Genomic DNA, 27,863 nt, shown 5'->3' on the forward strand with positions numbered 1-27,863 from the left:
AGGCCAGTTGGAGCATTTTAATAGCAGACCCCAAAGGACTACACCTTTAGTATAAAGGCAAACCAGAAATAAGCCCAGGCCCACTTCTTTGAGGCAATGATCTGTGGATTTTTTTGGTAAAGGGCCAAGTAATAAATGTCTTGGGCTTTGGTAAGACACACTGTTTCTGTTTTAACTACTCAACTCTGCCCCTGCAGCAAAAAACATTCATAGATAATACATAAATGAATAAGCATGCCTGGTTTCTAACAAAACTTAATTTAAAAAAATGGTTCGCAGGCTAGTGAGCTGTCACTGGCCACGAACAAGTTTGTATGAGCCTAGCATAACAGAGAGCTGCTGAATCAGTATGTTCCATACTTGAAACTAACGGAACATGGTGTGTCAGCTGTATACTTCAATTTAAAACAAAAAGTTCGCATGCTCAATTTTCTCACATATACAAGTTTGTGTGTAATTGAATTATTTAAAGAATGAACAGGATTTTGGAGAAAAAAAAATAACCTAGAACCAAGTAATATGAGAAAGCTGCTTCCACAGAATGAGAGTTAAAGTCACTGGCTGGATCACAGGTTATCTGTCATCATTACAAAACAGAAAAAATTAATCAGTTCTAGGAAAATTCATAACCTCAAGTCAGAATTCTCACTTCCAGGTAATCTAAAAAGACCTCATTCCAGGTAATCTAAAAAGACCTCATCTAAAGTATACTTTAAAATGATCCCACACAGCTGGGGTGCCTGGGTGGCTCATTTGGTTAAGCGTCTGACTCTTGATTTGGGCTCAGGTCATGATCTCTGGGTTGTGGGATCAAGACCTGCCTTGGGCTCTGTGCTAGGTGTGGAGCCTGCCTTAGATTCTCTCACTTCCTCTGCACTCCCCACTCCCTCTCTTAAATACATACATACATACCTACCTACCATGAAGTGATCCTAGGTGGCTGATATTCAATGCACCCAGCAGAGGCAAATACAAATCTTCTTTATAGGAATGCATCAATCTAGACACCTCAAAAATTCCCATTGATCTGAGCTAACTAAATCAATCACTTAATCCCAGGACACCCAGAGAAATAAGTCATCAGGAAATAGAGCCAGTAAATGGGCAATAAAATCACAAATGTAAAGATTTCAGACACTGAAATTATCAGACATAAAAGACTATATACACATAGGTTTAAAACATTTAAAGACCTAAAAAGGAGAAACTGGAAATATGAGTTAGGGGAAAGAGTTTTTAAAATGACCAATTTGAAAAAGAAACTATAACTAAGCATTTTGTAAATGGCCAATTTGAAAAAGAAACTAAACCTCTACAGATGAAAACTAAAACAAAATAAAAATTCAATGAAAGAGATTAACAACACGAGACACAGGTGAAGACAGGGGCAGTGAACCAAAAGAGGGCTCTAAAGAAGTACCACAGAATGCAGAGACAAACACAAGGGAAATATGAAAGACAGTTTGAGAGTTGTAGAAAACAAAGAAGGAACAACAGGCATTTAATCAGTTTCATAAAGGAAGGACGGAAAGAATGGTACAGAATATCTGAAATATTGACGACCGAGAAATTTTCAGAACTAGTGATGAATTCACATTCAGAAACAAATTCCAATCACAAAAATAAAAGGAAATACCAAAGAGATGTCACAATACAATTCAAGAACACCAAAGGTAAAAAGAGATCTAAAAAGACTCAACTAAAAGAAGTCCTGGGGATGTAAGGTATAGCACGGTGACTATAGTTAAAAATACAGTATTGAATATTTGAAAGGTGACCTTAAAAAGGACCTTAAAAGTTCCTACCACAAGAAAAAAAGTTTGTAACTATGTGTGATGAAAATTAACTAGATTTACTGTGGTGATCATTATGCGATATACACAATTATTAACTCAATCATCATATTGGACATCTAAAACTAATGTTACATGTCAATTACACCTCAAAAAAAAAGACTTAAAATTTCTCAGCACCTGTATTCTTATCATTTGGAAAGGATACTATTAAAAACATAAGTTAAAATATTTTAAAATTACTTTGAAATAATTTTTTATTATTTTGATAAAAATTTAATACTACTCAAATACTATTTTATCTAAGGAAAAAAACCCGATTTTTCTACCATAAGAACTGTTTCTATAATTAAAAAATAAATATTGAAAATAAACAAAAACAAAATAAAGAGAGAAGACATAAACCCCCGATCTACCCACACTGAATGATTTCTAGTTTCTAGTCAAGGCTTGGTAGCTCAGGACCCCAATGTTTCCTCACAGACCATTCCATCCCCCTAGGATGCCCACCGGGCCAGTGTGCCCTGTAAGCTAACACTTTCTCCCATACCCAGTGAGAGGTCTCCTCCGAGCAGCCTTGCAACCTCCGCCTGAGCACAGGGGTCAGAACCTCCTCTGGCCGCTCCTGCTCCTGTCACTACCTCTATCTCACTGACTTTCAGCAAAGCAGACAGACATCTGTCTGTGCCTCTGGGCGGGAGTGGACTCGAGGACACAGGGTAAACCCCTAGCATTGAATACATTTGTTTTTACCTCATCACTGGTCAGTTTCTTGGCTTTGAGTAATCTTTGAGCCTTATCTTCTTCTGATCCCTCATCACTGTCTGACGAATAGATTCTGGCTCGTTCCTCTGAAAGCAAAGGAATTATTTGTGAGTAACTTTCAAAGATGGGGTGATCTGTTCATTTCTGGATTTTTCTTCTGATAATTATCTTTAGTTCCTTCTGTACATTTTTCCAGAAGAAACAAATCCCTAAAATTTTTTTGATTTAAAAATAAATGTTAAGATTAGTATGCTGAAGTGAAGCACTTACCCTCTCAAAATACAAGAATGGTTCATCTGACCAGTTTTAAGTATGAAAAAGGCTGTGTGCAAGGTCACTAGAGACACAAACACCAGTAACTCTTCCAGAACAAGCTACTGACACCCAAGTCATTCTTTCATGGGGGATAACAGTTAATTCCAAAATAAGCTTTGAAGATAAAAAACAAGTGGCAGCTTCCCAGTCCTGTAAAGACCATTTGTTGCCAGATGGACATTTCAAAAGGAGATGGACATGAGCAACAATCTGCACAGATGTCCCAGCCCTGATGAAACTCAGGATGGAATCAAGCACAGCTGACTTTAGACCAACCCGTTGGCAAGTGAACCCGGAATCTTCCCTGGGACTTAATGAACGCTAATGAACCAGTCAGGTTTTTAATCTCTGGAGAACTGAATATTGTATCTCTCGCTACCTAAAAGCATCCTCAATTTTTTTGTTTGTATTCAGTTTTTATGTGGTTTATTTCCACAATTAATCTTTACTGTGGGAAATTAGCACTAACAAAAAAATCATCTCTGTACTGTAGGGCCAAAATAAGTTAACAGGTAGGCAAGAAGGGTGTAATAGCTCCGGAGAACAAATGCAGTCACTGCAAGAAAAGGAGAAAGGAGTTTTATAGGATGGCACAGGGGAAATTCGAGTGTTCTTAAAATCTGTCACTCAGGGGGCGCCTGGGTGGCTCAGTGGGTTAAAGCCTCTGCCTTCGGCTCAGGTCATGATCCCAGGGTCCTGGGATCGAGCCCCACATCAGGCTCTCTGCTCAGCAGGGAGCCTGCTTCCTCCTCTCTCTCTGACTGCCTCTCTGCCTACTTGTGATCTCTGTCTGTCAAGTAAATAAATAAAATCTTTAAAAAAAAAAAAAACAACAAAAACCTGTCATTCAGTAAGGACCAAACTAAGATGCATGGTCCCCCGTGGTGTACCTTACACTGTGCAGTGGTTCCCAGAGCTCTATCAGGTTAATCTAGGGAGGACTAGAGTTTCATTTTACAGATCGTGGGGAACACAATCTGCAGAGATATGAAGACACTTGCCTGAAGCTGAGGACTGGTAAGAAGAGTCACAATGGTTTTAGGTTACTTTTATATAGTACTCGTATGCGCCAGGCACCAGGCAAAGTACTTTACATGTATTATGTCACTTAATTCTCAAAACCACCTCACTTTGTAAGTATTATCATTATTAACAGGTTATTTTTTTTTTCCTGATGGAGTAACAGGAGGTAGGTTATTATAACTTTCCATAAGTCATCCAACTGAAGAGCAGCAGAACGGAGAGCTGGCAGAGTCAGGTCAGGGACCAGGCCAAGCCTTCTACCCCAGCTTCCGTCGTCTGCGGGCTGCGGGGAAATCTCTGGATGCAGTGCTGTGGTTGAGACCAATGCCTCAGTAGTCTGATGACCCTGGTTCAAGAGCTGTCCACTTACCAACTCAACACTGACCGTCTTAACAATTCACCCTCTCAAAGCCTCTGTCCCCCCAATAAGAACGAGACAGCAGTTCTTTCAGGCTCACCTCGAAGAATTCTGCAAGGTCTAGTTCAGTAGCCCTTGAAATGTATCACTCATTAATACCGGTTTCTCAAAACTAAAAAGTCCAGGGGCGCCTGGGTGGCTCAGTTGAAGTGTCCAACTACTGATTTCAGCTCAGGTTGTGATCTCAGGGTTGTGAGATCAACCCCCATGTGAGGCTCTGTGCTGGGTGTGGAGCCTGCTTAGGATTCTTTCTCTCCCACTGCCCCTCCCACCACCAGCTCTCTCTAAAAAAAACACATCAATAAAATATCCAGTGATGGCATTCAGAGTAGGCCAAATGCAAAGACAAACTCCTGAACCCCAAATTTATGAAATTAAACTTCTGCACCCTCACCTCGAATGCCCCCTTTATATCGGTTTTTAATGGCAGCCAAGCTGATGGACTCCTCGCCTTCCTCCTCCTCATCATAGCGATCAGGTTCTAGGTAGCTAGCACTCAGCCCCCGCTGGTGCTGTTTCTCTCTCATTCGGCGCTGCTGAGATTCCCGACGAATAGAAGCCCTCAAACGTTCTTCTTCTTTCTGCAAAGAAGCAAACAATACACTGAACTTTAAAAAATGAACTAGTTTACTGTCCACTTAAACTACTTTTACTATAAAGAACCTGTAAACGCCCAGCCCAGGATAACACCTATTTCTGCAGTCCTTCCCATGCCACACCCGTTACCTCACACCCGCGATCACTCAGTGCAGTCGAGTTCCAGGTGTGCAGGCATCACAGGGTGAAGGGGCAGAAGGCCCCCTCGCGCTAACCACCCGATCAGATCGGGCACACACGTGGCCTCAGGAGCTGCAGCATCCCCCGTGCTGCCAGGCAGAGCCCAGAGAGCAACAAGCAGCCTGAGGAACCTCAGCCACGCCCAGTGGACGCCTGAGGGAGGCTGTGTCTGCTGACCCGAGACAGACACCCAGGGCGCTCAGGCTCCACCGAACTACAGTGGTGCGCAGATGGTCCTGTCTGGGCCCCTCCCCGCCAGAGAGCTTCCCCACAGCTCCTGATGACAGGACGGGGAGGCACTGGTAGGGGAGGATCTTTGAGCCCCAAAGCAGAACAGTCACACACGTCCTCTGCCTGGCCATTCACAGTGTTTACAAGGTAGAGACAGAATATGAGAGGTCAGGGATATTACAGCATTTCTTTGAATTCCTCATTTTTTTTTTTTTAAGATTTTATTTATTTGACAGAGATCACAAGTAGGCAGAGAGGCAGGCAGAAGGGAGGGGTTAGGGGAAGCAGGCTCCCTGCTGAGCAGAGAGCCCAATGTGGGGCTCCATCCCAGGACCCTGAGATCATGACCTGAGCCGAAGGCAGAGGCTTAACCAACTGAGCCACCCAGGCGCCCCGAATTCCTCATTTAATTGCTATTACTGCACACAACTCTATGTTGCTAGACATTCTATGCAGGGAACTTTTCATTAAAGTTGTACAGAGTATAGAAGAAAAATCACTGTTAGTACAACCAGGATTAACAAGAACTAGCTCATTCCTTACGCATTTCCTTGGAAACTGGGGAAGTGAGGGAGGACCTGGGGTATCTTTCAAGGTGGTCCAGAGGGTTCTTCCAATAATGGTGAGAACAGAGTATGAAGGTTCTTGTAGTTACCTTGGCTTGAGAAGAAAAGGCTAGGAAATGGGGCAAGAAGTAAGGCTCCAAAGCCAATGTGCCCCCACACTACTGGGTTAGGCACTGCTATGAACCTGGTTTAGTTAACCTGCCTCCATGAACAAAATATCAGAAGGAAGAGAAACCAGGGGCTCGGGGCCAGGCCCTCAGCAGTCTGACAGCCAGAGTGTCTTTGCCTCACTGTGCTCTGGTGCACTGGGGAATGGAATCCCATAAAGCAGGCAGGGCAATGCATGAGATCTAGCAGGTATCAGAGAATGCATCCAGCTTCTTACAGCAAGTGCTGCACAAAAAGCCAACGGTGTCGATATACACATACACCCTAATCACTGAGGGACGGTGCCCCTGCATGGATGCGTGCATAACCAGCAGTTGTGGCCACTCAAAAAGGCACAATATTATAAACAGACCTTTGCCCGATTCTCCTTAGGCATGTTCCCACTTAAACTTCTTGTCTGTTTTTATTCTATTTTAGACTACATTGCTAGCATTTCTACTACTTTATGATACAGACATAGTTCAGTGAATCACCTCTGAAATTTTACACCCATGTTCAGATCCCTTCAGACCCCAGTTTGTTCCTGAACTGTCGGGACCTGGTGAGGGAAACCCGAGCCCTCATGTCTGTTTTGTGACCATCACCACATCACTCTCACTTGGCAAATGCTTCGGGAATTGATCCGGCTCCCTGCCCGTGCTGGCGCGAGGGGAAAAAAGGTGGGTAAGGGATGAGAAACAAAGACTGGGGAAATGCTATTCTTAACACACAGCTATACTTCATTTTATTGCACTTTGCAGATACCGTGTTTTGTTTTTTTACAAATTGAAGGTTTGTGGCAACCCAGCGCCAAGCAGGTCCATATGCATTTTTCTAGCAGCACCTGCTGTGTTTCTGTATACTTTGGTAATTCTTGCAATATTTCAAATTTTTTCATTATTCTATTTGTTATGACTTGAAAAGCTCAGATGATGGTTAGCAAAAAGCTTTAAGCTAAGATATGTACATTTTTTAAGACATAATGCTATTGCACACCATGGTGTAAACATGTTTTATATGTACTGAGAAACAAAAAAATTCATTTGATTCTACTTTACTGCAATATTCACTTTACTGCAGAGATCTGGAACCAAACCTGCAGTTTCTCTGACGCATGACTGTACCAAAAATCTCAGGATAATGCATAGCAAACGAACCTTAATCATCTCTGTGCGCTGACACTCAGGATCACGACCAGCCATCGGTAAGATTCTAATCTTCTGTGTCTTTGAGCATCTATCCGCAAGTGACAGGGTCATCTTTCTGTGTGTGGCACTGTCTGTAGAGTGAGGTCTGCAGGAAATGAACAAAAATGTCTCTTTACCAGATTTATCAGTGAGTCAGTCAAATCATCAACATCACCAAAACAAGAGACCAGACACCATTTCCTATTCTCCAGCAAAAAATAGGCAAGGACGCTCAACTGCATATACTAGGTGAGGGACTGCAAACCTTCTTCATCCTGTGGCTCACTGGAACATTCTTATCTTACAAGTGAAAAACAAAAGCTAGAGTAAAAGTCTTTACAAGGCACGATCACCCTCCAGAATCTGTAAATACATGGGTTGAAGGAGCATTTATTGAAAACTAAGTGCCAAGCAATGTGCTTCACTTTTTACAAGTGAAATGACTTCACTGTCACAGCTACTCTAGAATTATTCCATGTTATGTATCAGGTAAATGAGGCAGAGGATGAGAAAGTTGCACAGGGTCACACAAGGGAAAGTGAGACAGAAATACGGGTCTATCTGATTCTGAAAGCCTCTACTTCTGACCACTACAATCCTCAAAAAGCTAAATAACCAAGATCATTGAAGATAAACATTACCCAAGGAGGAGGATTGGCTTCGAATCAAGAAAAAATAAATAAAAACGTCTCAGTGTAGTGCTTACCCGTCTAAAGGAGGGAAATGCTCTCACCAGCTGACCTGAGTATCCTGGGCTGCTCAGGGGACACATCCCTGCAGAGCTACTGGTGCTGCAGCCTCAAGAACGGGGTGACCTCAGCCTCCACACCCAACTCACTGCCTTTCCTCTGACTGCATGCACACTACCAACCTCCAGCTACCAGTTAGTCTTCCAGATCAATTTTATTTAACAAAAGAAAAAAAAAAGACACGCTAACCAGCAAGTATTCTAGGCCTCCTGGCAGTTATAGTCATCACTGGAATTAATAAATTAACACTGTGGTTTACAAAACAGTCTCAGAATTCTAAGTTTTCTCATCATGACTTGGTTCCCTGTGAAATAGCAACTTTTAGTGCACTTGATAGAACAGCCTCTGCCTTCAGAGCTGAGAACCAGACACTAGTCCTTGGTGAACTATATGGATGGTTATGTCAAATCAGGAGTCAAGTATTTTGGAGTATCTATATTCACTGCTTTTACTGTAAAAACAGTAGTTTCTAATAGTTACCTGAATGTGAGTTTGGTTTTAAAAACGGCTTGTCCCTGTAGACCAGTACCTTGTCTTATAAAAAGATGGTTGTGATCTCCCTGTAGTGGAGCTTTGTAAACATCAAACACTTCGTTGCCTAAATGCAGAGACATGCTGAAAAGAAGGAACACTTCACACGTTAAAGTCATAAAGCTTTACTCTACCATTTCACTTAAATTGTGACTCAACTGCTACTTTCTCTCCTTTCACAGAGTTCAGAAGGAGAGGAAAAAAGGAGACATTATATATATGAGAAACCACCTACACAGAGTAACATACGTTGTATGTTTCTGGTTTACAAAGCCTGCCGAGAAGGAAAGCGTGCTCTAATGGGTACTCAGTCTCTACCACTTTCCCAGTGAAAGGTAGTTTTTCTAACTTGTTACCTTACAGTGAGCAGCTGGCAATGGGCAGGGGAGCTGGTCTAACATTTCCAAACTATTATGCTGTAGCCGGAGAGGATGACCACATTTTTGGCCTATTTCTAATGTCTTTCACCAGCCTGTCCAACATTCAACTACCTATTTACTTCTCTCAGGTCTTCTGTGCAATGCCAGAGACCAAGTAGTGGAAACCCTTTAATGAGAGATATCCCCCAAATTAGGTTTTCTTCTTAAGTTTCACCTCTCCTAGCCACATTCCAGGTATTTCAATGTTTTTCAAGGCATTTTGAGCTTACCTCCCATCTGACCACTTGACGATTCGAGCGTTGCTTTCTTTGATTTCATTTCCTTCCTCATCCCGGCGTATCCTCCATCTTATCGTATTTTCTACCTGGTTCAAAACACAAGTGCCTTAGGTTTTTTTTTTTTTTTTTTTTTAAAGATTTTATTTATTTCTTTGACAGAGAGATCACAAGCAGGCAGAGAGGCAGGCAGAGAGAGAGGAGGAAGCAGGCTCCCTGCTGAGCAGCGAGCCCGATTCGGGGCTCGATCCCAGGACCCTGAGATCATGACCTGAGCCGAAGGCAGCAGCTTAATCCACTGAGCCACCCAGGCGCCCCACACAAGTGCCTTAGAATGCTGTAGTTTAATGTTTCTTTTTCCTCAAAAGACACATAATGATAGCATTTCTGTCACACACTTAGTGACGGAAAAACAGACAATACCGAAACCCTCTTGTTATAATCAACTAGAGAGGTTGAATAAATGAACAACAGGAAAAACAATCAGCTTAACTTCTGAACTCCTAGTGCCGGAATCACAAAGGAAGCTGAGTGCCAGAGCATCTGAGCTAATGTTAAATCCATAGCAGCCCTGGGATATGTTAAGAAAGAGCTCATAGAAAAATCTATGAGGACAGGAAATAAGACTTGAGGCCACAGGAAGTAGCAATTTAGACTTCAGGCTCCCTCTATAAAGAAGGTTCTAGGGGAGCCTATGTGGCTCAGTGGGTTAAGCAGTGGCCTTAGGCTTAGATCATGATCCCTGGGTCCTAGGTTCAAGTCCCACATTGGGCTCCTCCTACTCTGCCAGGATCCTGCTTCTCCTTCTCCCTCTGCCTGCCACTCCCCCTGCTTGTACTCTCTGTCAAATAAATAAATAAATAAAATCTTTAAAAAAAAAAAAAAGAAAGAAAGAAAGAAAGAAGGTTCTCTCATAAAGCTAAAAACCAAATAAATGTAGGACCAAAAACCTTTGCCCAGGGAAATAGGGAAGTTTCCCAAATATGGGTAAGGAAAAAAGCAGCACCCAAGAAGATTAAAAACCCAGTTTTTTCTTTTTTTTTTAAAGGTTTAGAATCTAACTTTATCTTGATTCCATGTGGGAGAAACACCAGGTGGTTCTGGAAAACATTCAAGAGCTTCTAAAATGAAAACCTACTGAAATTAAAAACTCAATGGGAATGGGGCGCCTGGGTGGCTCAGTCATTTAAGCATCTGACTCCTGATTTCAGCATAGGTCATGATCTCAGGGTCCTGAGTCAAGCCCTGTGTCGGGCTCCACACTCAGCAGCGTGTCTGACTGAGATTCTCTCTTTTCTTCTGCCCTGCCCTTCCCCATACCCCCTTAAATCACTCCCTCTCTAAAATAAATAAATAAATCTTTAAATGGTAAACTAATCACTGACAAAGCAGGAAAGACTATCCAAGAGAAAAAGTCTCTTTAACAAATGGTGTCAGGAAAACTGGAGAGCAACATGCAGAAGACTCAAACTGGACCACTTTCTTACACCATATGCAAAAATAAATTCAAAATAGATAAAAGACCTAAATGTGAGACAAGAAACCATCAAAATCCTAGAAGAGAACGCGGGCAGAAACCTCTCTGATCTAGGCCACAGCACTTCTTATTAGACACGTCACCAAAGGCAAGGGAAACAAAAGCAAAAATAAACTGATGGGACCTCATCAAGACAAAAAGCTTCTGCACAGCAAAGGAAACAATTAACAAAACTGAGAAGTAGCCTACGGATTAGGAGAAGCTAACTGCAAATGACATATCTGATACAGGGTCAGTATCCAAAATCTATTAAGGACTTACCAAACTCAACAACCAAAACACAAATAATCCAGTTAAGAAATTGACAGAGGACATGAATAGACACTTTTCTAAAAAAGACATTTTCATGGCTAATAGACCCATGAAAAAAGATGCTCAACATCACTCATCATCAGCGAAATGCAAATCAAAACCACAATGGGTATCACCTCGCACCTGTCAGAATGGCTAAAAAAACACAGCAAACAATAGGTGTTGACGAGGATATGGAGAAAGGGGAACCCTCTCACACTGTTGGTGGGAATGCTAACGTGCAGCCACTCTGGAATACTTTTTAACTTTAAAAAGTTAAAAAATAGAACTATCCTATGATCCAGTTATTGCACTACTAAGTAAGATACAAGGGGTATTGAAAGGGTACACATCCCTGATAATTATAGTAGCATTATCAACAATAGCCAAACTATGGAGACAGCCCAAATGTCCATTGACTGGTGAATTGATTAAGAAGATGTGGTATAGAGTCTGGGGAAGATGGCGGAGGAGTAGCGGACTGAAATGACATCAGGTGGCAGGAGTTCAGCTAGATAGTTCTCTAACCATTCTGAACAACTACAAACTCAACAGAAGATCAAAGAGAAGAGCAGCCAATTTTAGGAACAGAAAATCGACCACTTTCTTAAACGTAGGACGTGCAGAGAAGTGAATCCAAGGTGATGGGAAGATAGACCGTCAGGGAGGGGCCAGCTCCCAGCAAGCGGTGCCACAGTGGAGCACAAAGTCAGAACTTTTAAAAGTCTGCTCCACTGAGAGACATTGCTCCAAAGGCTAAGTGGGGGTGGAGCCCTCACAGGGACAGTGGGGTCTCAGGTCCCACGGGGCCACAGGATAGGGGTGTCTGAGTGTGGCAGAGCTGCCAGGTATCGGAGTGGGGAAACTGATTACAGAGACAGAGCTGAGGAGTGAGCTCTCAGCTTGGGGTTACCTTAAACTGTGATCCTAGGCACAGTCGGACCACTGGTCTTTGAGCAGGGACCCCACAAGTGGCAGACCCAGGAAGACTCACCTTCCTCCTCTGGAAGCAGGAATCTGCTGGGTTTGGAGACTCCAAACGGGACCATGCGTCAGAGACAGAAACGCTTGGTCACAGGCAGGGTGAGCCCAGAGCGCAGCCCGAGACCAGGGAGACAGGAGGGATTGATAGCTTTTCTCCAAGGGCGAACTGAGGAGTGGGGCTCCGAGCTCTCGGCTACTAAGGCGAGAGATTGGGAGGCCACCATTTTCATTCCCATCTTCCAGAGCTCTACAGAAACCTTTCAGGGAACAAAAGCTCCCGAAAGAGAACCAGAGCAGATTACTTTGCCTGGCTCCTGGAAAGGCAGTGCAATTCTGCCTCCGGCAAAGACATTTGAGAATCCTGGCAAGAGGCCCCTCCCCCAGAAGATCAGCAAGAACATCCAGCCAAGACCAAGCTTATCAAGGAGAACAGCAGAATTCCAGAGAAGGGAAAGCAAAGCATGGAATTCATGGCTTTCTCCCCATGATTCTTTAGTCTTATAAAGTTAATTAAATTTAAAAAAATTTGTTTTCTTATTCTAATTTTTTGAACTTTTCCTTTCATCTTTTAACGTTTTTTAACTAGCTTAACAGTATCTTTCTAAAAAATAATCTTTTAAAACCCTACATTATTATAGTCATATTTTACCCTTCATTGTATTTAACCTTATTTTTTGTATACATATAGGGTTTTTTTTTTACTTCTAAAAAATTCTGGGGTACAATTTCTTCTAATAGATCAAAATATACCCTAAATCTAAATCTAGCACAGGGCTTGTTCTAGTCTCCAGCCTGAGCACATTCTCTCCCCCCACCTTTTTTTTTTCTTCTTTTTCCAACCAACTTACCTTATCAATTCCTTTTTTAGATTATTTCAAAAATTTTCATCTTTACAGTCATATTCCATCCCTTCCTCATGTTTACCCTTACTTTCCTGTGTGTGTGTGTGTGTGTGTGTGTGTGTATAAGTTTTTCTTTCTTTAAAATTTTGGGAGGTAGTTTCTTCTAAGAGACGAAAATACACCCAAAATGAAATGGGTGGAGCTGTTCTATTCACCAGTCTAATTTTTATATATATATAAATTATATATAAATTATATATTATATATAAATTATATATAAACACACACTCATATATATATACATATTTTTAAAGATTTTATTTATTTATTTGATAGAGAGAGACAACAAGTAGGCAGAGAGGCAGGCCGAGAGAGGGGGGGAAGCAGGCTCCCCGCCGAGTTGAGAGCCCGATGCAGGGCTCGATCACAAGACCCTGAGATTATGACCTGAGCTGAAGCAGAGGCTTTAATCCACTGAGCCACGCAGGCGCCCCCTTTTTTTTTTTTTTATTTCTTTTTAACCACCTTTCTTCTCCCCCCAGTTTGGAGTCTCCTCTGATTTGGTTAGCGCACATTTTTCTGAGGTCTTTGCCACCCTTTTAGTATTTTATTCTCTCATTCATATATTCTTATCTGAATAAGATGATAAGGCGGAAAAACTCACCATAAAAAAAAAGAATAAGAAGCAGTACTGACAGCTAGGGACCTAATCAGTACAGACATTGATAATATTTCAGATCTAGAGTTCAGAATGACGATTCTCAAGGTGCTGGCTGGGCTTGAAAAAGGCATGGAGAATATTAGAGAAACCCTATCTGGACAAATAAAATCCCTTTCTGGAGAAATAAAAGAACTAAAATCTTAACAAAGCTGAAATCAAAAAAGGAATTAATGAAGTGCAATCAAGAATGGAGGCTGTTACTGCTAGGATAAATGAGGTAGAAAAGAGAATTAGAGATATAGAAGACCAAATGATGACGAATAAAGAAGCTGAGCAAAAGAGAGACAAACAACAACTGGACGACAAGGGTAGAATTCGAGAGAAAAGTGATACCATGATACGAAACAATATTAGAATAATTGGGATTCCAGAAGAAGAAGAAAAAGAGAGAAGGGCAGAAGGTATATTGAAGCAAATTATAAAAGAGAATTTCCCTAATATGGCAAAGGGAACAAGCATCAAAACCCAGAAGGCACAGAGAACCCACTCTCAAAATCAATAAAAATAGGTCCATACCCCATCATCTAATAGTAAAATGTACTAGTCTTAGTGACAAAGAGAAAATCCTGAAAGCAATTCGGGACAAGAAGTCTGTAACAAACAATGGCAGAAATATTAGATTGGCAGCAGACATATCCACAGAGACCTGGCAGGCCAGAAAGAACTGGCATGATATATTCAGAGCACTAAACAAGAATATGCTGCCAAGAATACTATATCCAGCTAGGCTATCATTGAAAGTAGAAGGAGAGGGGCACCTGGGTGGCTCAGTGGGTTAAGCCTCTGCCTTCGGCTCAGGTCATGATCTCAGGGTCCTGGGAACGAGCCCCACATTGGGCTCTCTGCTCAACAGGGAGTCTGCTTCCTCCTCTCTCTCTCTCTGCCTCCTTGTAATCTCTGTCAAATAAATAAATAAAATCTTTAAAAAAAAAAACAAAGAAAGAAAATGGAGATATAAAATGCTTCCAGGACAAACAAAAATTATAAGAATTTGCAAACACCAAACCAGCCTTACAGGAAACATTGAAAGGGGTCCTCTAAGCAAAGAGAGAGCCTAAAAGTAGTAGACCAGAAAAGAAGAGAGACACTATACAGTACCAGTCACCTTATAGGCAATACAATGGTACTAAATTCATATCTCTCAATAGCTACCTTGAATGTAAATGGGCTAAATGCCCCAATCAAAAGACACAGGGTATCAGAATGGGTAAAAAAACAAAAACCTATCAATATGCTATCTGCAAGAAACTCGTTTTAGACACAAAGACACCTGCAGATTTAAAGTGAGGGGGTGGAAAAAATTTACCATGCTAATGGACATCAAAAGAAAGCTGGGGTGGCAATCCATTTATATCAATTAGATTTTAAGCCAAAGACTCTAATAAGAGATGAGGAAGGACACTATATCATACTCAAAGGGTCTGTCCAACAAGAAGATCTAACAATTTTAAATATCTATGCCCCTAACATGGGAGCAGCCAACTATATAAACCAATTAATAACAAAATCAAAGAAACACATCGACAATAATAACAATAATAGTAGGGGACTTTAACACTCCCCTCACTGAAATGGACAGATCATCCAAGCAAAAGATCAACAAGGAAATAAAGGCCTTAAATGACACACTGGACCAGATGGACATCACAGATATATTCAGAACATTCCATCCCAAAGCAACAGAATTCACATTCTTCTCTAGTGCACATGGAACATTCTCCAGAATAGATCACATCCTGTGTCATAAATCAGGTCTCAACCGATACCAAAAGATTAGGATCATTCCCTGAATATTTTCAGAACACAATGCTCTGAAGCTAGACTCAATCACAAGAGGAAATTTGGAAAGAACTCAAATACATGGAGGTTAAACAGCATCCTACTCAAGAACGAATGGGTCAACCAGGAAATTAAAGAAGAACTGAAAAAATTCATGGAAACAAATGATAATGAAAACACAACTGTTCAAAATCTGTGGGACACAGTAAAGGCGGTCCTGAGAGGAAAGTATATAGCCATACAAGCCTTTCTCAAGAAACAAGAAAGGTCTCAAGGACACAACACCTATAGGAGCTGGAGAAATAACAGCAAAGAAAGACTAAACCCAGCAGAAGAGAAATAATAAAGATCAAAGCAGAAATCAATGAAATAGAAACCAAAAGAACAGTAGAACAAATCAACAAAACTAGGAGCTAATTCTTTGAAAGAATTCATAAGATTGGTAAACCCCTGGCCAGACTTATCAAAAAGAAAAGAGAAAAGATCCAAATAAATAAAATCATGAATGAGAGAGGAGAGATCACAACCAAAACCAAAGAAATACAATTATAAGAACATATTATGAGCAACTATACACCAGCAAATTTGGTAATCTGGAAGAAATGGATGCATTCCTAGAGACATATAAACTACCAAAACTGAACCAGGAAGAAACAGAAAACCTGAACAGATCCATAACCAGTAAGGAGATTGAAGCAGTCATCAAAAATCTCCAAACAAACAAGAGCCCAGGGCCAGACAGCTTCCCAGGGGAAGTCTACCAAACATTTAAAGAAGAATTAATACCTATTCTCCTGAAACTGTTCCAAAAACTAGAAATGGAAGAAAAACTTCCAAACTCACTTTATGAGGCCAGCATTACCTTAATCTCAAAACCAAACAAAGACCCCATCAAAAAGGAGAATTACATACCAATATCCTTGATGAACACAGATGCGAAAATTCTCACCAAAATACTAGCCAATAGGATCCAACAGTACATTAAAAGGAGTATTCACCACGACCAAGTGGGATTTATTCCTGGGCTGCAAGGTTGGTTCAACATCCGCAAATCAATCAATGTGATACAATACATTAACAAAAGAAAGAACGGGAACCATATGATACTCTCAGTAGATGCTGAAAAAGCATTTGACAAAGTATGGCATCCTTTCTTGATCAAAACTCTTCGAAGTGCAGGGACAGAAGGTACAAACCTCAATATCATCAAAGCCATCTATGAAAAACCCCCAGTGAATATCATTCTCAATGGGGAAAAACTGAGAGCTTTTCCCCTAAGGTCAGGAATATGGCAGGGATGTCCACTATCACCACTGCTATTCAACACACTACTAGAAGTCTTAGCCCCACCAATCAGACAACAAAAAGAAATTAAAGGCATCCAAATTGACAAAGAAGTCAAACTCTCACTCTTTGCAGATGATATGATACTCTGTGTGGAAAACCCAAAAGACTCTACTCCAAAACTGCTAGAACTTGTACAGGAATTCAGTGAAATACCAGGATATAAAATCAATGCACAGAAATCAGTTGTATTTCTTTTTTCTTTTTTTTTTAAGATTTTTATTTATTTATTTGACAGACAGATATCACAAGTAGGCAGAGGCAGGCAGAGAGACAGGGGGGAAGCAGGCTCCCTGCTGAGCAGAGAGCCAGATGCGGGGCTCGATCCCAGGACCCTGAGATCATGACCTGAGCTGAAGGCAGAGGCTTTAACCCACTGAGCCACCCAGGCGCCCCCAGTTGCATTTCTATACACCAACAAGACAGAAGAAAAAGAAATTAAGGAGTCGATCCCATTTACAATTGCACCCAAAACCATAAGATGCCTAGGAATAAACCTAACCACAGAGGCAAAGAATCTGTACTCAGAAAACTATTAAGTACTCATTCAGAAAGACACAAAGAAATGGAAAAACATTCCATGCTCATGGATTGGAAGAACAAATACTGTGAAAATGTCTATGCTACCTAAAGCAATCTACACATTTAATGTAATCCCTATCAAAACACCATCAATTTCCTTCAAAGAAATGGAACAAATAATCCTAAACATCATATGGAACCAGAAAAGACCCCAAATAGCCAGAGGAATGTTGAAAAAGAAAGCCAACGTTGGTGGCACCACAATTCCAGACTTCAAGCTCTATTACGAAGCTGCAATCATCAAGACAGTATGGTACTGGCACAAAAACAGACATATAGATCAATCGAACAGAATAGGGAGCCCAGAAATAGACCCTGAACTCTACGGCCAAATAATCTTCAACAATGCAGGAAAGAATGTCCAATGGAAAAAAGACAGTCTCTTCAACAAATAGTTGGGAAAATTGGAAGCCACATGTAGAAAAATGAAACTGGACCATTTCCTGACACCACACACATATTAGACTCAAAATGGATGAAAGACCTCAATGTGAGACAAGATTCCATCAAAATCCTTGAGGAGAACACAGGCAGCAACCTCTTCGACCTCAGCTGCAGCAATATCTTCCTAGAAACATCACCAAAGGCAAGGGAAGCAAGGGCAAAAATGAACTATTGGGACTTCATCAAGATTAAGATCAAGATCATCCTTTGCACAGCAAAGGAACAGTCAACAAAACCAAAACACAACTGACAACAGAATGGGAGAAGACATTCACAAATGACATATCAGATAAAGGGCTAGTATCCAAAACATATAAAGAATTTATCAAACTCAACACCCAAAGAACAAAATAATCCAAACAAGAAATGGGCAGAGGACATGAACAGACATTTCTGCAAAGAAGACATCCAGATGGCCAACAGACACATGAAAAAGTGCTCCACATCACTCAGCATCAGGGAAACACAAATCAAAACCACAAGGTGATACTACCTCACACCAGTCAGAATGGCTAAAATTAGTAAGTCGGGAAATGACAGATGTTGGAAAGGATGCAGAGAAAGGGGAAGACTCCTACACTGTAGGTGGGAATGCAAGCTGGTGCAGCCACTCTGGAAAACAGCATGGAGATTCCTCAAAAAGTTGAGAATAGAGCTACCCTATGACCCAGTAATTGCGCTACTGGGTATTTACCCTAAAGATACCAATGTAGTGATCCAAAGGGGCACGTGCACCGGAATGTTTATAGCAGCAATGTCCACAATAGCCAAACTATGGGAAGAACCTAGATATCCATCAACAGATGAATGGATAAAGAAGATGTTGTGTGTATGTGTATACACACACACACACACACACACAATGGAATACTATGCAGCACTATGCAGCCATCAAAAAATGAACTCTTGTCATTTGCAATGACATGGATGGAACTAGAGGATATTATGCTGAGCAAAATAAATCAGAGAAAGACAATTATCATATGATCTCTCTGATATGAGGAATTTGAGAGGCAGAGTGGGGGAGTTAGGAGGTAGGAATGGAAAAAAACGAAACAAGATGGGATCAGGAGGGCAACAAACCATAAGAAACTCTTAATCTCACAAAACAGACTGAGGGTTGCTGGGGGGAGAGGGGCATGGAGAGGGTGGTTGGGTTATGGACATTGGGGAGGGTATGTGCTATGGTGAGTACTGTGAAGTGTGTAACCCTGATGATTCGTAGACCTGTACCCCTGGGGCAAATACTACATTATATGTTAATAAAAATAATTTTAAAAAAAGAAGATACAGTATAATACACACACACACACACACACACACACACACACACAGGAATATTATTCAGTAATAAAAAAGAATGCAATCCTATCATTTGCAATGACATGGATGGAGCTATAACGCTAAATGAAGTCAGTCAGATAAACACAAATACCATTATTATCTTACTCATACGTGGAATTTAAGAAAGAAAACAGATGGCATATGGGAAGGAAGTAAAGAAAAAAAAGAAAGGGAAACAAGCCATAAGTGACTCTTAACTACAGGGAACTAAGGGTTGATGGAAGGTGGTAGGTACGAGATAAGTTAGATGGGTGATAGGTATTAGAGAAATGGCACTTGTAATGAGCACTGGGTGCTGTATGTAAGGGATGAATCACTGAATTCTAGTCCAGAAACCAATACTGCAACAGGGTCCTACTGGTTCCCTTCCAGTTTTTTCCTTTCCTCTTTATTGCTCACTAAATAAACAACTATGGGGGCGCCTGGCTGGCCCAGCTGGAAGAGCATTTGACTCCTAATCTCAAGGTTGTGAATTCCAGCCCCACACTGGGTGTAGAGATTACCAAAGAAAATAAAGTAAGAAAAAAGAAAAAGAAAAAATAACCATGAAGCCAGCTGATAAAAGAAATCAATATTCATTAATTAACTATGATACCATACCTGAGATTGTTTTCAAAAGTCTGGATAAGGTATGGTGGGGAATAGAGAGGACACAAGATTGTCCAACCTGATAACCACTGAAGAGTGTGATGGGTACATGAGAGTTCATTATACGGTTCTCATTATATTCGTAATGTGTTAAAATTTTCCTTAATAAAAGGATAAAAACAATCTATACTATTCCTACCCTCCATTTCACACCAAAAAATATGCACATATAGGCCATTAGTAACTGAGAAGCCAATTTGAAAAATGCTATTATATAAAATGATTCAAATTATAATGATGCTATGACAGGATACATTGCTAGGTCTTAACCCTATTGGGATGAAAGACACAGTAAAGTAGCTTTAAAGATGGAAGACCTCATAGAAATATATAAACAATACCTGGTTCCTTATTGTTTATTTATTTAAGTTTATTTATTTGTTTGTTTATTAGTACTCTCAACACCCAGTGTGGGGCTCAAACCCATGATCTTGAGATCAAGCATCACACACAATTCCAACTGAGCCAGCCAGGCATCCTGGTTCCTTATTCTTCAAAGAATTAATTACACCACCAACTGGCTATCTAAGAACAGCTACCTTAGGGGCACCTGTGTGGCAGTTCAGCATCTGACTCTTGGTTTCTGCTCAGGACATGATCTCCTGGTTGTGAGATTGAGCCCCACACCAGCCTCTGCACTCGGTGTGGGCTCCGCCTCAGATTCATTTTTCCCTCCCACCCCCGACTGTTCCTCGCTTGTGTTCTCTCAAAAATGAATAAATAAAATCTTAAAAAAAAAAAAGAAGGAATGATCATCCTAGTCTTGGGAACATCGCTCAAAAAACAAAGGGTCCAAGGTTATTTTCCATCACATACCAAAGCTTCTGTTACACATCGACCTTTTGTACTCCAAGCACCAAGGTTTTATTTATTTTTTTTTTTAAAGATTTTATTTATTTATTTGACAGAGAGAAATCACAACTAGGCAGAGAGGCAGACAGAGAGAGGAGGAAGCAGGCTCCCTGCCAAGCAGAGAGCCCAATGTGGGGCTTGAACCCAGGATCCTGGGATCATGACCCGAGCCGAAGGCAGAGGCTTTAACCCACTGAGCCACCCAGGCGCCCCAAGGTTTTATTTTTTTTTAAGATTTATTTATTTTTTTTTTTAAGATTTTTATTTATTTGACAGCGAGAGAGAGAGATCACAGGTAGGCAGAGAGGCAGGCAGAGAGAGAGGGAAGCAGGCTCCCTGCCGAGCAGAGAGCCCGACGCGGGACTCGATCCCAGGACCCTGAGATCATGACCCGAGCCGAAGGCAGCGGCTTAACCCACTGAGCCACCCAGGCACAAGGCGGGTAGCAAGCACATGAGCAGGGGGAGCGGCAGAAGGAGAAGGAGACAAGCAGACTCCCTGCTTCAGTAGGGAACCCAATGCAGAGTTCAATCTCAGGAACCTGAGATCATGACCTGAGCTGAAATCAGAGTAGGATGTTTAGGGGCGCCTGGGTGGCTCAGTGGCTTAAGCCTCTGCCTTTAGCTCAGGTCATTATCTCAGGATCCTGGGATTGAGCCCCGCACCAGGCTCTCTGCTCAGCGGGGAGCCTGCTTCCCCCTCTCTCTCTGCCTGCCTCTCTGCCTACTTGAGATTTCTGTCAAATAAATAAATGAAATCGTTAAAAAAAAAAAAGAGAGAGAGAGAGGGTAGGATGTTTAGCTGACTGAGCCACCCAGGTGCCCCTAAGCACCAAGGCTTTGGTGACAGAAATGAGAAATGAGAAACTCATTCCTCATCTTTGATGCCTATACTAGTCTGATATTACATGGCTTGAAAATAGATATATTGATATTGTTGCACCCTAGCAGAGGTTAAAACAAAAATGCAAAAAATCAATAAAGAGTAAATAAATGCAGAACTACCACATTAATTTATATAAATGATGAGAAATAATGAAAAGCAGTAGAATACTATCAGAGGCACTAAAACAGGCATGAAAAATTCACAGTGCTAACCTTCTATCAATAGATACACATGCTTGAAGGAAAAATATTAACAGATGAGCAAACGGGGGAAGAGAAGAGGCAAGGTAAAGGACAGCAAAAAAAATAATAGTCTAATAACTATGCCTATTAATTCTGTGTCCTGGAACAATTTACTGGGGTCTAATTCCATTTTCTCATTTGATTTATATTTCCATTAAGAGGAAGGAGTAGTGAAATTTCATTGAAAACTTTTGAAGCCCACACATTTTGTATAGAAACCATCTTGTATAAGGTTCTTTAGACACCTGTAGATCTATCACACTTGAAAAGATGGAATTATTCTCAAAATTCAGCCCCTGAATTCTAAGAATGCCAGACTGCCACTTCTTAATATTCAAAACACCATACATAAAATCCACTGAAAACTGAAATAATTACAGGAAATTTTTTGGATTTAAGAATTCAAAAAGCATAGCTGCAAATATTGTACCATGAGTTCAACTGCTTCTCATTCTCTGGTACAACTCAGCTTTAAAGTATCTGCTTAACCTTCATCCTCCTTGATTAAAGGAAGATTAGAGGCCCTTCGTGGACAGACAGCCAGTGTAAGGTATCAAAGAGAAACATTAATAGGAACATAGTATAATAAAAAATCTCTAATAGCCAACAAGAGCAACTGGAAGGCACTAGTAATAGATTCTCCTTTTGTATATGATTTTTTTAATCTATAGATCAAAGAACCTGAAGGATTTCCTCTCGCAGGAATCGCTAGAACATAACCCACAGTACATATGGAGGCAGTCATTATAAACACCAAACCACAATGCTACTTATCTGAAGGAAGAAGCTAATAATTTTTTTTTAAAGCATCAGAATAGTATAACAGTGAAAAAGATGATGGTAAAGTGCTATATATTTTACAGAGATCTATACAAAGAAAAAGCTATATATTTTCTTCCTAAAACCATTCTGAAAACACAATTCATTTGTTTATAAAACAAAAAACATAAAAAATCCTTTTTAAAAGTTCAAGTATCAAGTGACTATCCCCAGGTTTTACTTTATAAAAGAAAACTAAATGAGTACAGCCTGGAAGAGTACCTTTAATTTTAACCTGGTTCGACCTTCTTCATCCAGCATTTCCTCATCTTCAAATTCATCTTCATAATATTGAGGGTCAAAAGGTCTACAAAATGTTTTTAAAATAAACTTACTAATCATATTTTTAAGGAATATTAAAGCAAAATATAACAGCTCTATTAATAAACATCATTACACTAAAAACCATAATGTAATTAAAAGTCATAATCGTACAAGATGGGATCGGGAGGGAGACAAGCCATAACAGACTCTTAATCTCACAAAATAAACTGAGAGATGCTGGGAGTTAGAGGGATATGGAGAGGGTGCTTGGGTTATGGACATTGGGGAAGGTATGTGCTATGAAATGTGTATGAGGGTGAGTGCTGTGAAATGTGTAAGCCTGATGATTCACAGACCTGTACCTCTGGGGCAAATAATACACATTATATGTTAATAAAAATAATTTTTAATCAAATATTTTCATGTTCAACTTTAAGGAAGTATTCAAATCACTACACCTCCTTGAAAATTGGTGTTAACACATACTGCTTAAAAGACAAGGCTAAATATTTTAAATATTCTTCACTCTTATGTAAGTCTTCCAAAGAACAGGCCACTCATGCTCTAGCTTTCCACATCATTTTGCTTGGAGGAAAAAAGAACTTTAAATCTCACAACAGCTTGCATGTGACTTAGTGAATAACAGCCATCAACACTAACTGTCCCAAAGCATTAGGTTTTCTAGATCCACGATGGCAGCTACAGTGAGCAGCTGCAGTTTCTCTAGCAAAGTCTGCCACTCTGGATTTCAGCTTTTTCAGAGCTGCACTGGTCAAAAACAACCAAAGGTTTGTGATGTCTGCTAATTCATAAGGAAGTATCAAACTGCCAAAAACAATTACAAGCATTGAAAGTCTCCTTCACCAACAGTCCATACATTTTCCATCACTGGATACACTTCATTTTTTTCAGGGACACATGATGAGTTTTCCATTTTGTGATTAGCCACCTCGTGTAAAATCAGAAAAATAGCAACAATCCACATATTTCTATCCAACATCTAGAAACACTTTTAACTGACCCTCTTACCTGGGCTCTACACTGAGAAAGTTGGGCAGCTTAACAAAATATAAGTCGTTTCCTAAATCAGTGTTTACTTTGGGTATTTCTACTTCTATTCTGGTCTCAGGAATTGGCTCCTCCTCCTGTTGATCCTGGGGCAATCCATTTTCATCCTAGTAAAAGAATCAATTTTAGAGCTCGAAAGAACCTTAGAAATGGTCTAGTCTAGCTCAATCTCCACACTTTAATAACTTAGGTAGACAAGAAGCATATTGAGGCTTTGGAATTAAAGCAGCCCTCGATCTCTACCCTACCCACACAAGCCCCCACTAAAAACCACAAGGGAAACAAGATTGCTTCGGAAAGCATCAATATAAGATCTCTTTTGTGATAAATCTGTGTTCCACATATTCACCAACCAAAGTCATTCTATCAGTTAAAATCAGAGAAGATTTTCAACACAGCACACTTCTTGGCAAGAACAAGAAAAACACTTAAATCAGCAATTCTCAAATCACAAATCCTTGCAGTCTTGTCTCTTCAAGTGTGGCACCAACCTCATACTGGCCGTTATTTCTTTTTTTTCCCTTTCTTTTTATATCCAGTTTCTCCCAGTGGTAACATTTTGCAGACTATATAGTACAATATCACAACCAGGAGACTGACCCTGATACAATCAGATACAAAACATTCCCATCACCATTAAGATTCATATCACCTTTTTCTAGAGCTACGTCCACTTTGTTCTTGCCCTCATTCCTTCTTAAGGTAACCATTTATCTCTTCTCCATTGCTGTAATTCTGCCATTTCAAGAATACTGTGTCAGTGGAATCACACAGCATGAAACCTTTTCAGGTTGGCTTTTTGTCACTCTGCATACCCTGGAATTTCAACCAAGCTCTTGTGTATACGAATGCTTCAATCCTTTCCACTGCTGAACAGTACTCCATGGTACAGAAGTACCAGGGCAGTTTTCCTATTCCTCCTCATAAACAACAGTTCCTTACCTAAGAAAGTCATCTGTTCCTTGTATTTTCATACTGCAAATCAGTGAGCAACTTCCTCTCCTTGGCATAAGAGTGACCTGAAATCTCTGAAATGTTTACTTAGGCTTCAGTAAGGACCCAGTTCACACTGGTAATTTTACTTACAACAGGCTGCCCTGGAGTAGGTGGTTTATCTTCTCCATCACTCCCTGATGATATATCATCTGCACCTCCAAACAGATCCATGGCTCCACTGCTATCTTTAATAGTGAGGAAAAAGTTACAGTATTAGGATCTATAACCAAGGTGCTTCAAAGCTGTAACTTCCACACATTGCCAAGGTTTCTGGACCAGGCACCAGGAAAGCACTTCAGCACAACTCTGAACCTGGCTCTCAAAGATAGGACCAGAGTGCCTGTGGAAAGGGAAGGGGGTCAATTCAGTGAAAGGCAAAACTGCACAGGAAACGTCTTTTCCCCTTCACTTAGTGCAACCTTGTTCTTTATTTTCCTTTATTCCCCAGGAGCCCAAATGTCTTCCTACAATCTAGATACTCACATTTGGGGCACTCAATACATGCCTATTCTCTATATACTCCCTAAGTTTTAAAACTGCAGACCCCGGTCTACCATCTGAGGCAGAACTTCACCTAGGTTTGACAAAGCAACAATAATCTGTAATAAACCAATAAACCAAGATAGGTAGAAGAGGGGGTAAAAAGAAAGGAGGGTGGTCAGAAAGTAGACTGCTTGCAACTGGGATTATATTAGAGTTACAATTATTGGTAATGACACAGTCTAGGATAAAACAGGAGAGTGAGCTATTAAGACAAGGGGGTGGATAGAACACTAAAAGGCAAGAGGCAACCTATGAGAATGGCCCAAATACACAATACTGACAACACTAAATGCCAGCAAAAATGTGGAGCAACAGGAACTCTCAGTCACTGCTCAAAGGAATGCCAGATGTTATGGTCACTTGAGAAGACAGCGTGGCAGTTTCTTACAAAACTAAACAAACCCTTCCCATATACTCCAACAATCATGATCTTTGGTATTTACCCAAAAGAGCTACAAACTTATTAGTCCACACTAAAACCTACACACAGATGTTTATGGCAGCTTTATCCATATTTGCCAAAACTTGGAAGCAACCAAGATGTCCTATAGGAGATGAATGGATATACTGGTACATCCACACAATGGAATATTACTCAGTGCTCTGAAGAAGTAAGTGGTCAAGCCAGGAAAATACATGGAGGAAATATATATTACTAAGTAAAAGAAACCTATCTGAAAAGGCTACATTCTGTATAACTCCAACTATATGACATTCTGGAAAAGGCAAACTGTAGAAACAGCAAAAAAATCAGTAGTTGTCAGAAGTTGGGGGAAGGGAGAGATGAACAGGGAGAACACAGAGGGTTTATAGGGCAGTGAAACTATTCCATACGATACCAGAGGTGATACCATAATGATGGATACATGTGAATACACATACATGTGAACACACAGAATGTACAACACCAGAGTGAACAAGAGGGAACAGTAATATAAATGACGGGCTTTGGATGATAATGACGTATCAATGCAGGTTCACTAATTTCTTTTTTTTTAAGATTTTATTTATTTATTTGACAGAAAGAGAAAGCCACAAGTGGGGTAAAGGGCAAAGGCAAAAGTGAGCTCTCCACCAAGCAGGGAGCCAGATGCAGGGCTGGATCCTGGGACTCAGGGATCATAACATGAGCCAAAGGTAGATGCTTAACCAACTGAGCCACCCAGGCGCCCCTGGGTTCGCTAATTGTAACAAAGGTACTACTCTGGTTGAGAATGCTATTAATGAGGGAGACTATGCATGTGTAGAGGTGGGAGGTATATGGGAATCTCTGTATCTTCCCCGAATTTCACAGTGAACCTTAAACTGCTCTAAAAACAATAAAGCCAAAACAATGAAAAAAAAAAAAAAAGGCGGCAAAGAAGGCCAGGATACTCAAAGTTCATCTATATGGTAAAATCAAAATGAAAACCCCACCCACAAACACTCTCATATCCCCCCCGGTTGGTTTTGTGTTTTTTTTTTTTAAGATTTTTATTTACTTATTTGTGAGAGAGAGAGAGAGAGCACACATGCACAAGCAGGAGGAGAGGCAGATAGAGTGAGAAGAAGCAGTCTCCCCACTGAGCAGGGAGCCGGATGCAGGGCTCAATCCCAGGACCCTGGAATCATGACCTGAGCCAAAGGCAGATGCTTAACTGACTGAGCCACCCAACTGTCCCTTTTCTTTTTCTTTTTTTTAAGACTATTTGAGAGCAGGTGTGCATGGCAGGACAGGGTGAAAAAGGGAGAATCACAAGAGACTTCCCACTGAGCGTGGAATCCCAGCAAGGGCTCAATCTCAGGACCCCAAGAGCATGACTTGAGCCAAAATCAAGAGTCGGATGCTTAACTAGCTGAGCCACTCAGGTGCCCCTCATGTCCCTTCTTGATTCATTTTTTCCTCAGTTCTTATCACCATCTGACACACTGCATATTTAATTTACTTCTTGTGTTCTCAGTCTCCCTACCCTACCCTGACCCCACCAGAATGTGAGTTCTTCAAGGGAAAAGGTCTTTATTTGTTTTGATCATTGCTACCTTCCCAGTGCCCAGAAGATTACCACTACACAGTAGAGTCTCAATAAATAACTGAGTAAAATGAAAGAATGAATGTATCTAATTCTCATGACAACCCTCTATCATTTCCCTTTTTTTTTTTTTTTTAATTTTTTTTTATTTTATTTATTTGTCAGAGAGGAGAGAGAGAGAGAGCACACAGGCAGGCAGAGGTGGAGAGAGAAGCAGGCTCCCTGCCGAGCAAGGAGACCATGCGGGACTCGATCCCAGGACCCTGGGATCATGACCCGAGCCGAAGGCAGCGGCTTAACCCACTGAGCCACCCAGGCGTCCCATCATTTCCCTTTTATACATCAGAAAATTGACTCTCTGAGAAATAAAATCTTTAAAAAAAAAGTAAAGAAAGAAAAGAAAAAGAAAGGATGCGTGGGTGGCTTAGTCAGTTAAGCTCCTGCCTTCGGCTCAGGTCATGATCCCAGGGTTCTGGGATCAAATCCCGCATAAGGCTCCTCTGTGGGAGCCT

At 40.8% G+C, this 27,863-nt stretch overlaps 1 protein-coding gene across 1 annotated transcript in view; it reads right to left on the reverse strand.

The window, feature by feature from the left end:
• LEO1 (LEO1 homolog, Paf1/RNA polymerase II complex component) overlaps positions 1-27,863 on the reverse strand; it is a 45,649-nt gene that overhangs the window by 4,795 nt on the left and 12,991 nt on the right. Inside the window, exons 4-11 of the mRNA XM_046010243.1 lie at positions 24,890-24,984; positions 23,765-23,910; positions 22,694-22,778; positions 9,152-9,246; positions 8,452-8,586; positions 7,193-7,328; positions 4,709-4,895; positions 2,547-2,644 (exon numbers count right to left, since the gene is read on the reverse strand). Of these exons, the coding sequence (XP_045866199.1) occupies positions 2,547-2,644; positions 4,709-4,895; positions 7,193-7,328; positions 8,452-8,586; positions 9,152-9,246; positions 22,694-22,778; positions 23,765-23,910; positions 24,890-24,984 (977 nt within the window). The remainder of the gene's footprint in view (positions 1-2,546; positions 2,645-4,708; positions 4,896-7,192; positions 7,329-8,451; positions 8,587-9,151; positions 9,247-22,693; positions 22,779-23,764; positions 23,911-24,889; positions 24,985-27,863) is intronic.

The sequence above is a fragment of the Meles meles genome, chromosome 6, assembly GCF_922984935.1.
Source record: "Meles meles chromosome 6, mMelMel3.1 paternal haplotype, whole genome shotgun sequence".
In the NCBI taxonomy this organism is placed as follows: domain Eukaryota; kingdom Metazoa; phylum Chordata; class Mammalia; order Carnivora; family Mustelidae; genus Meles; species Meles meles.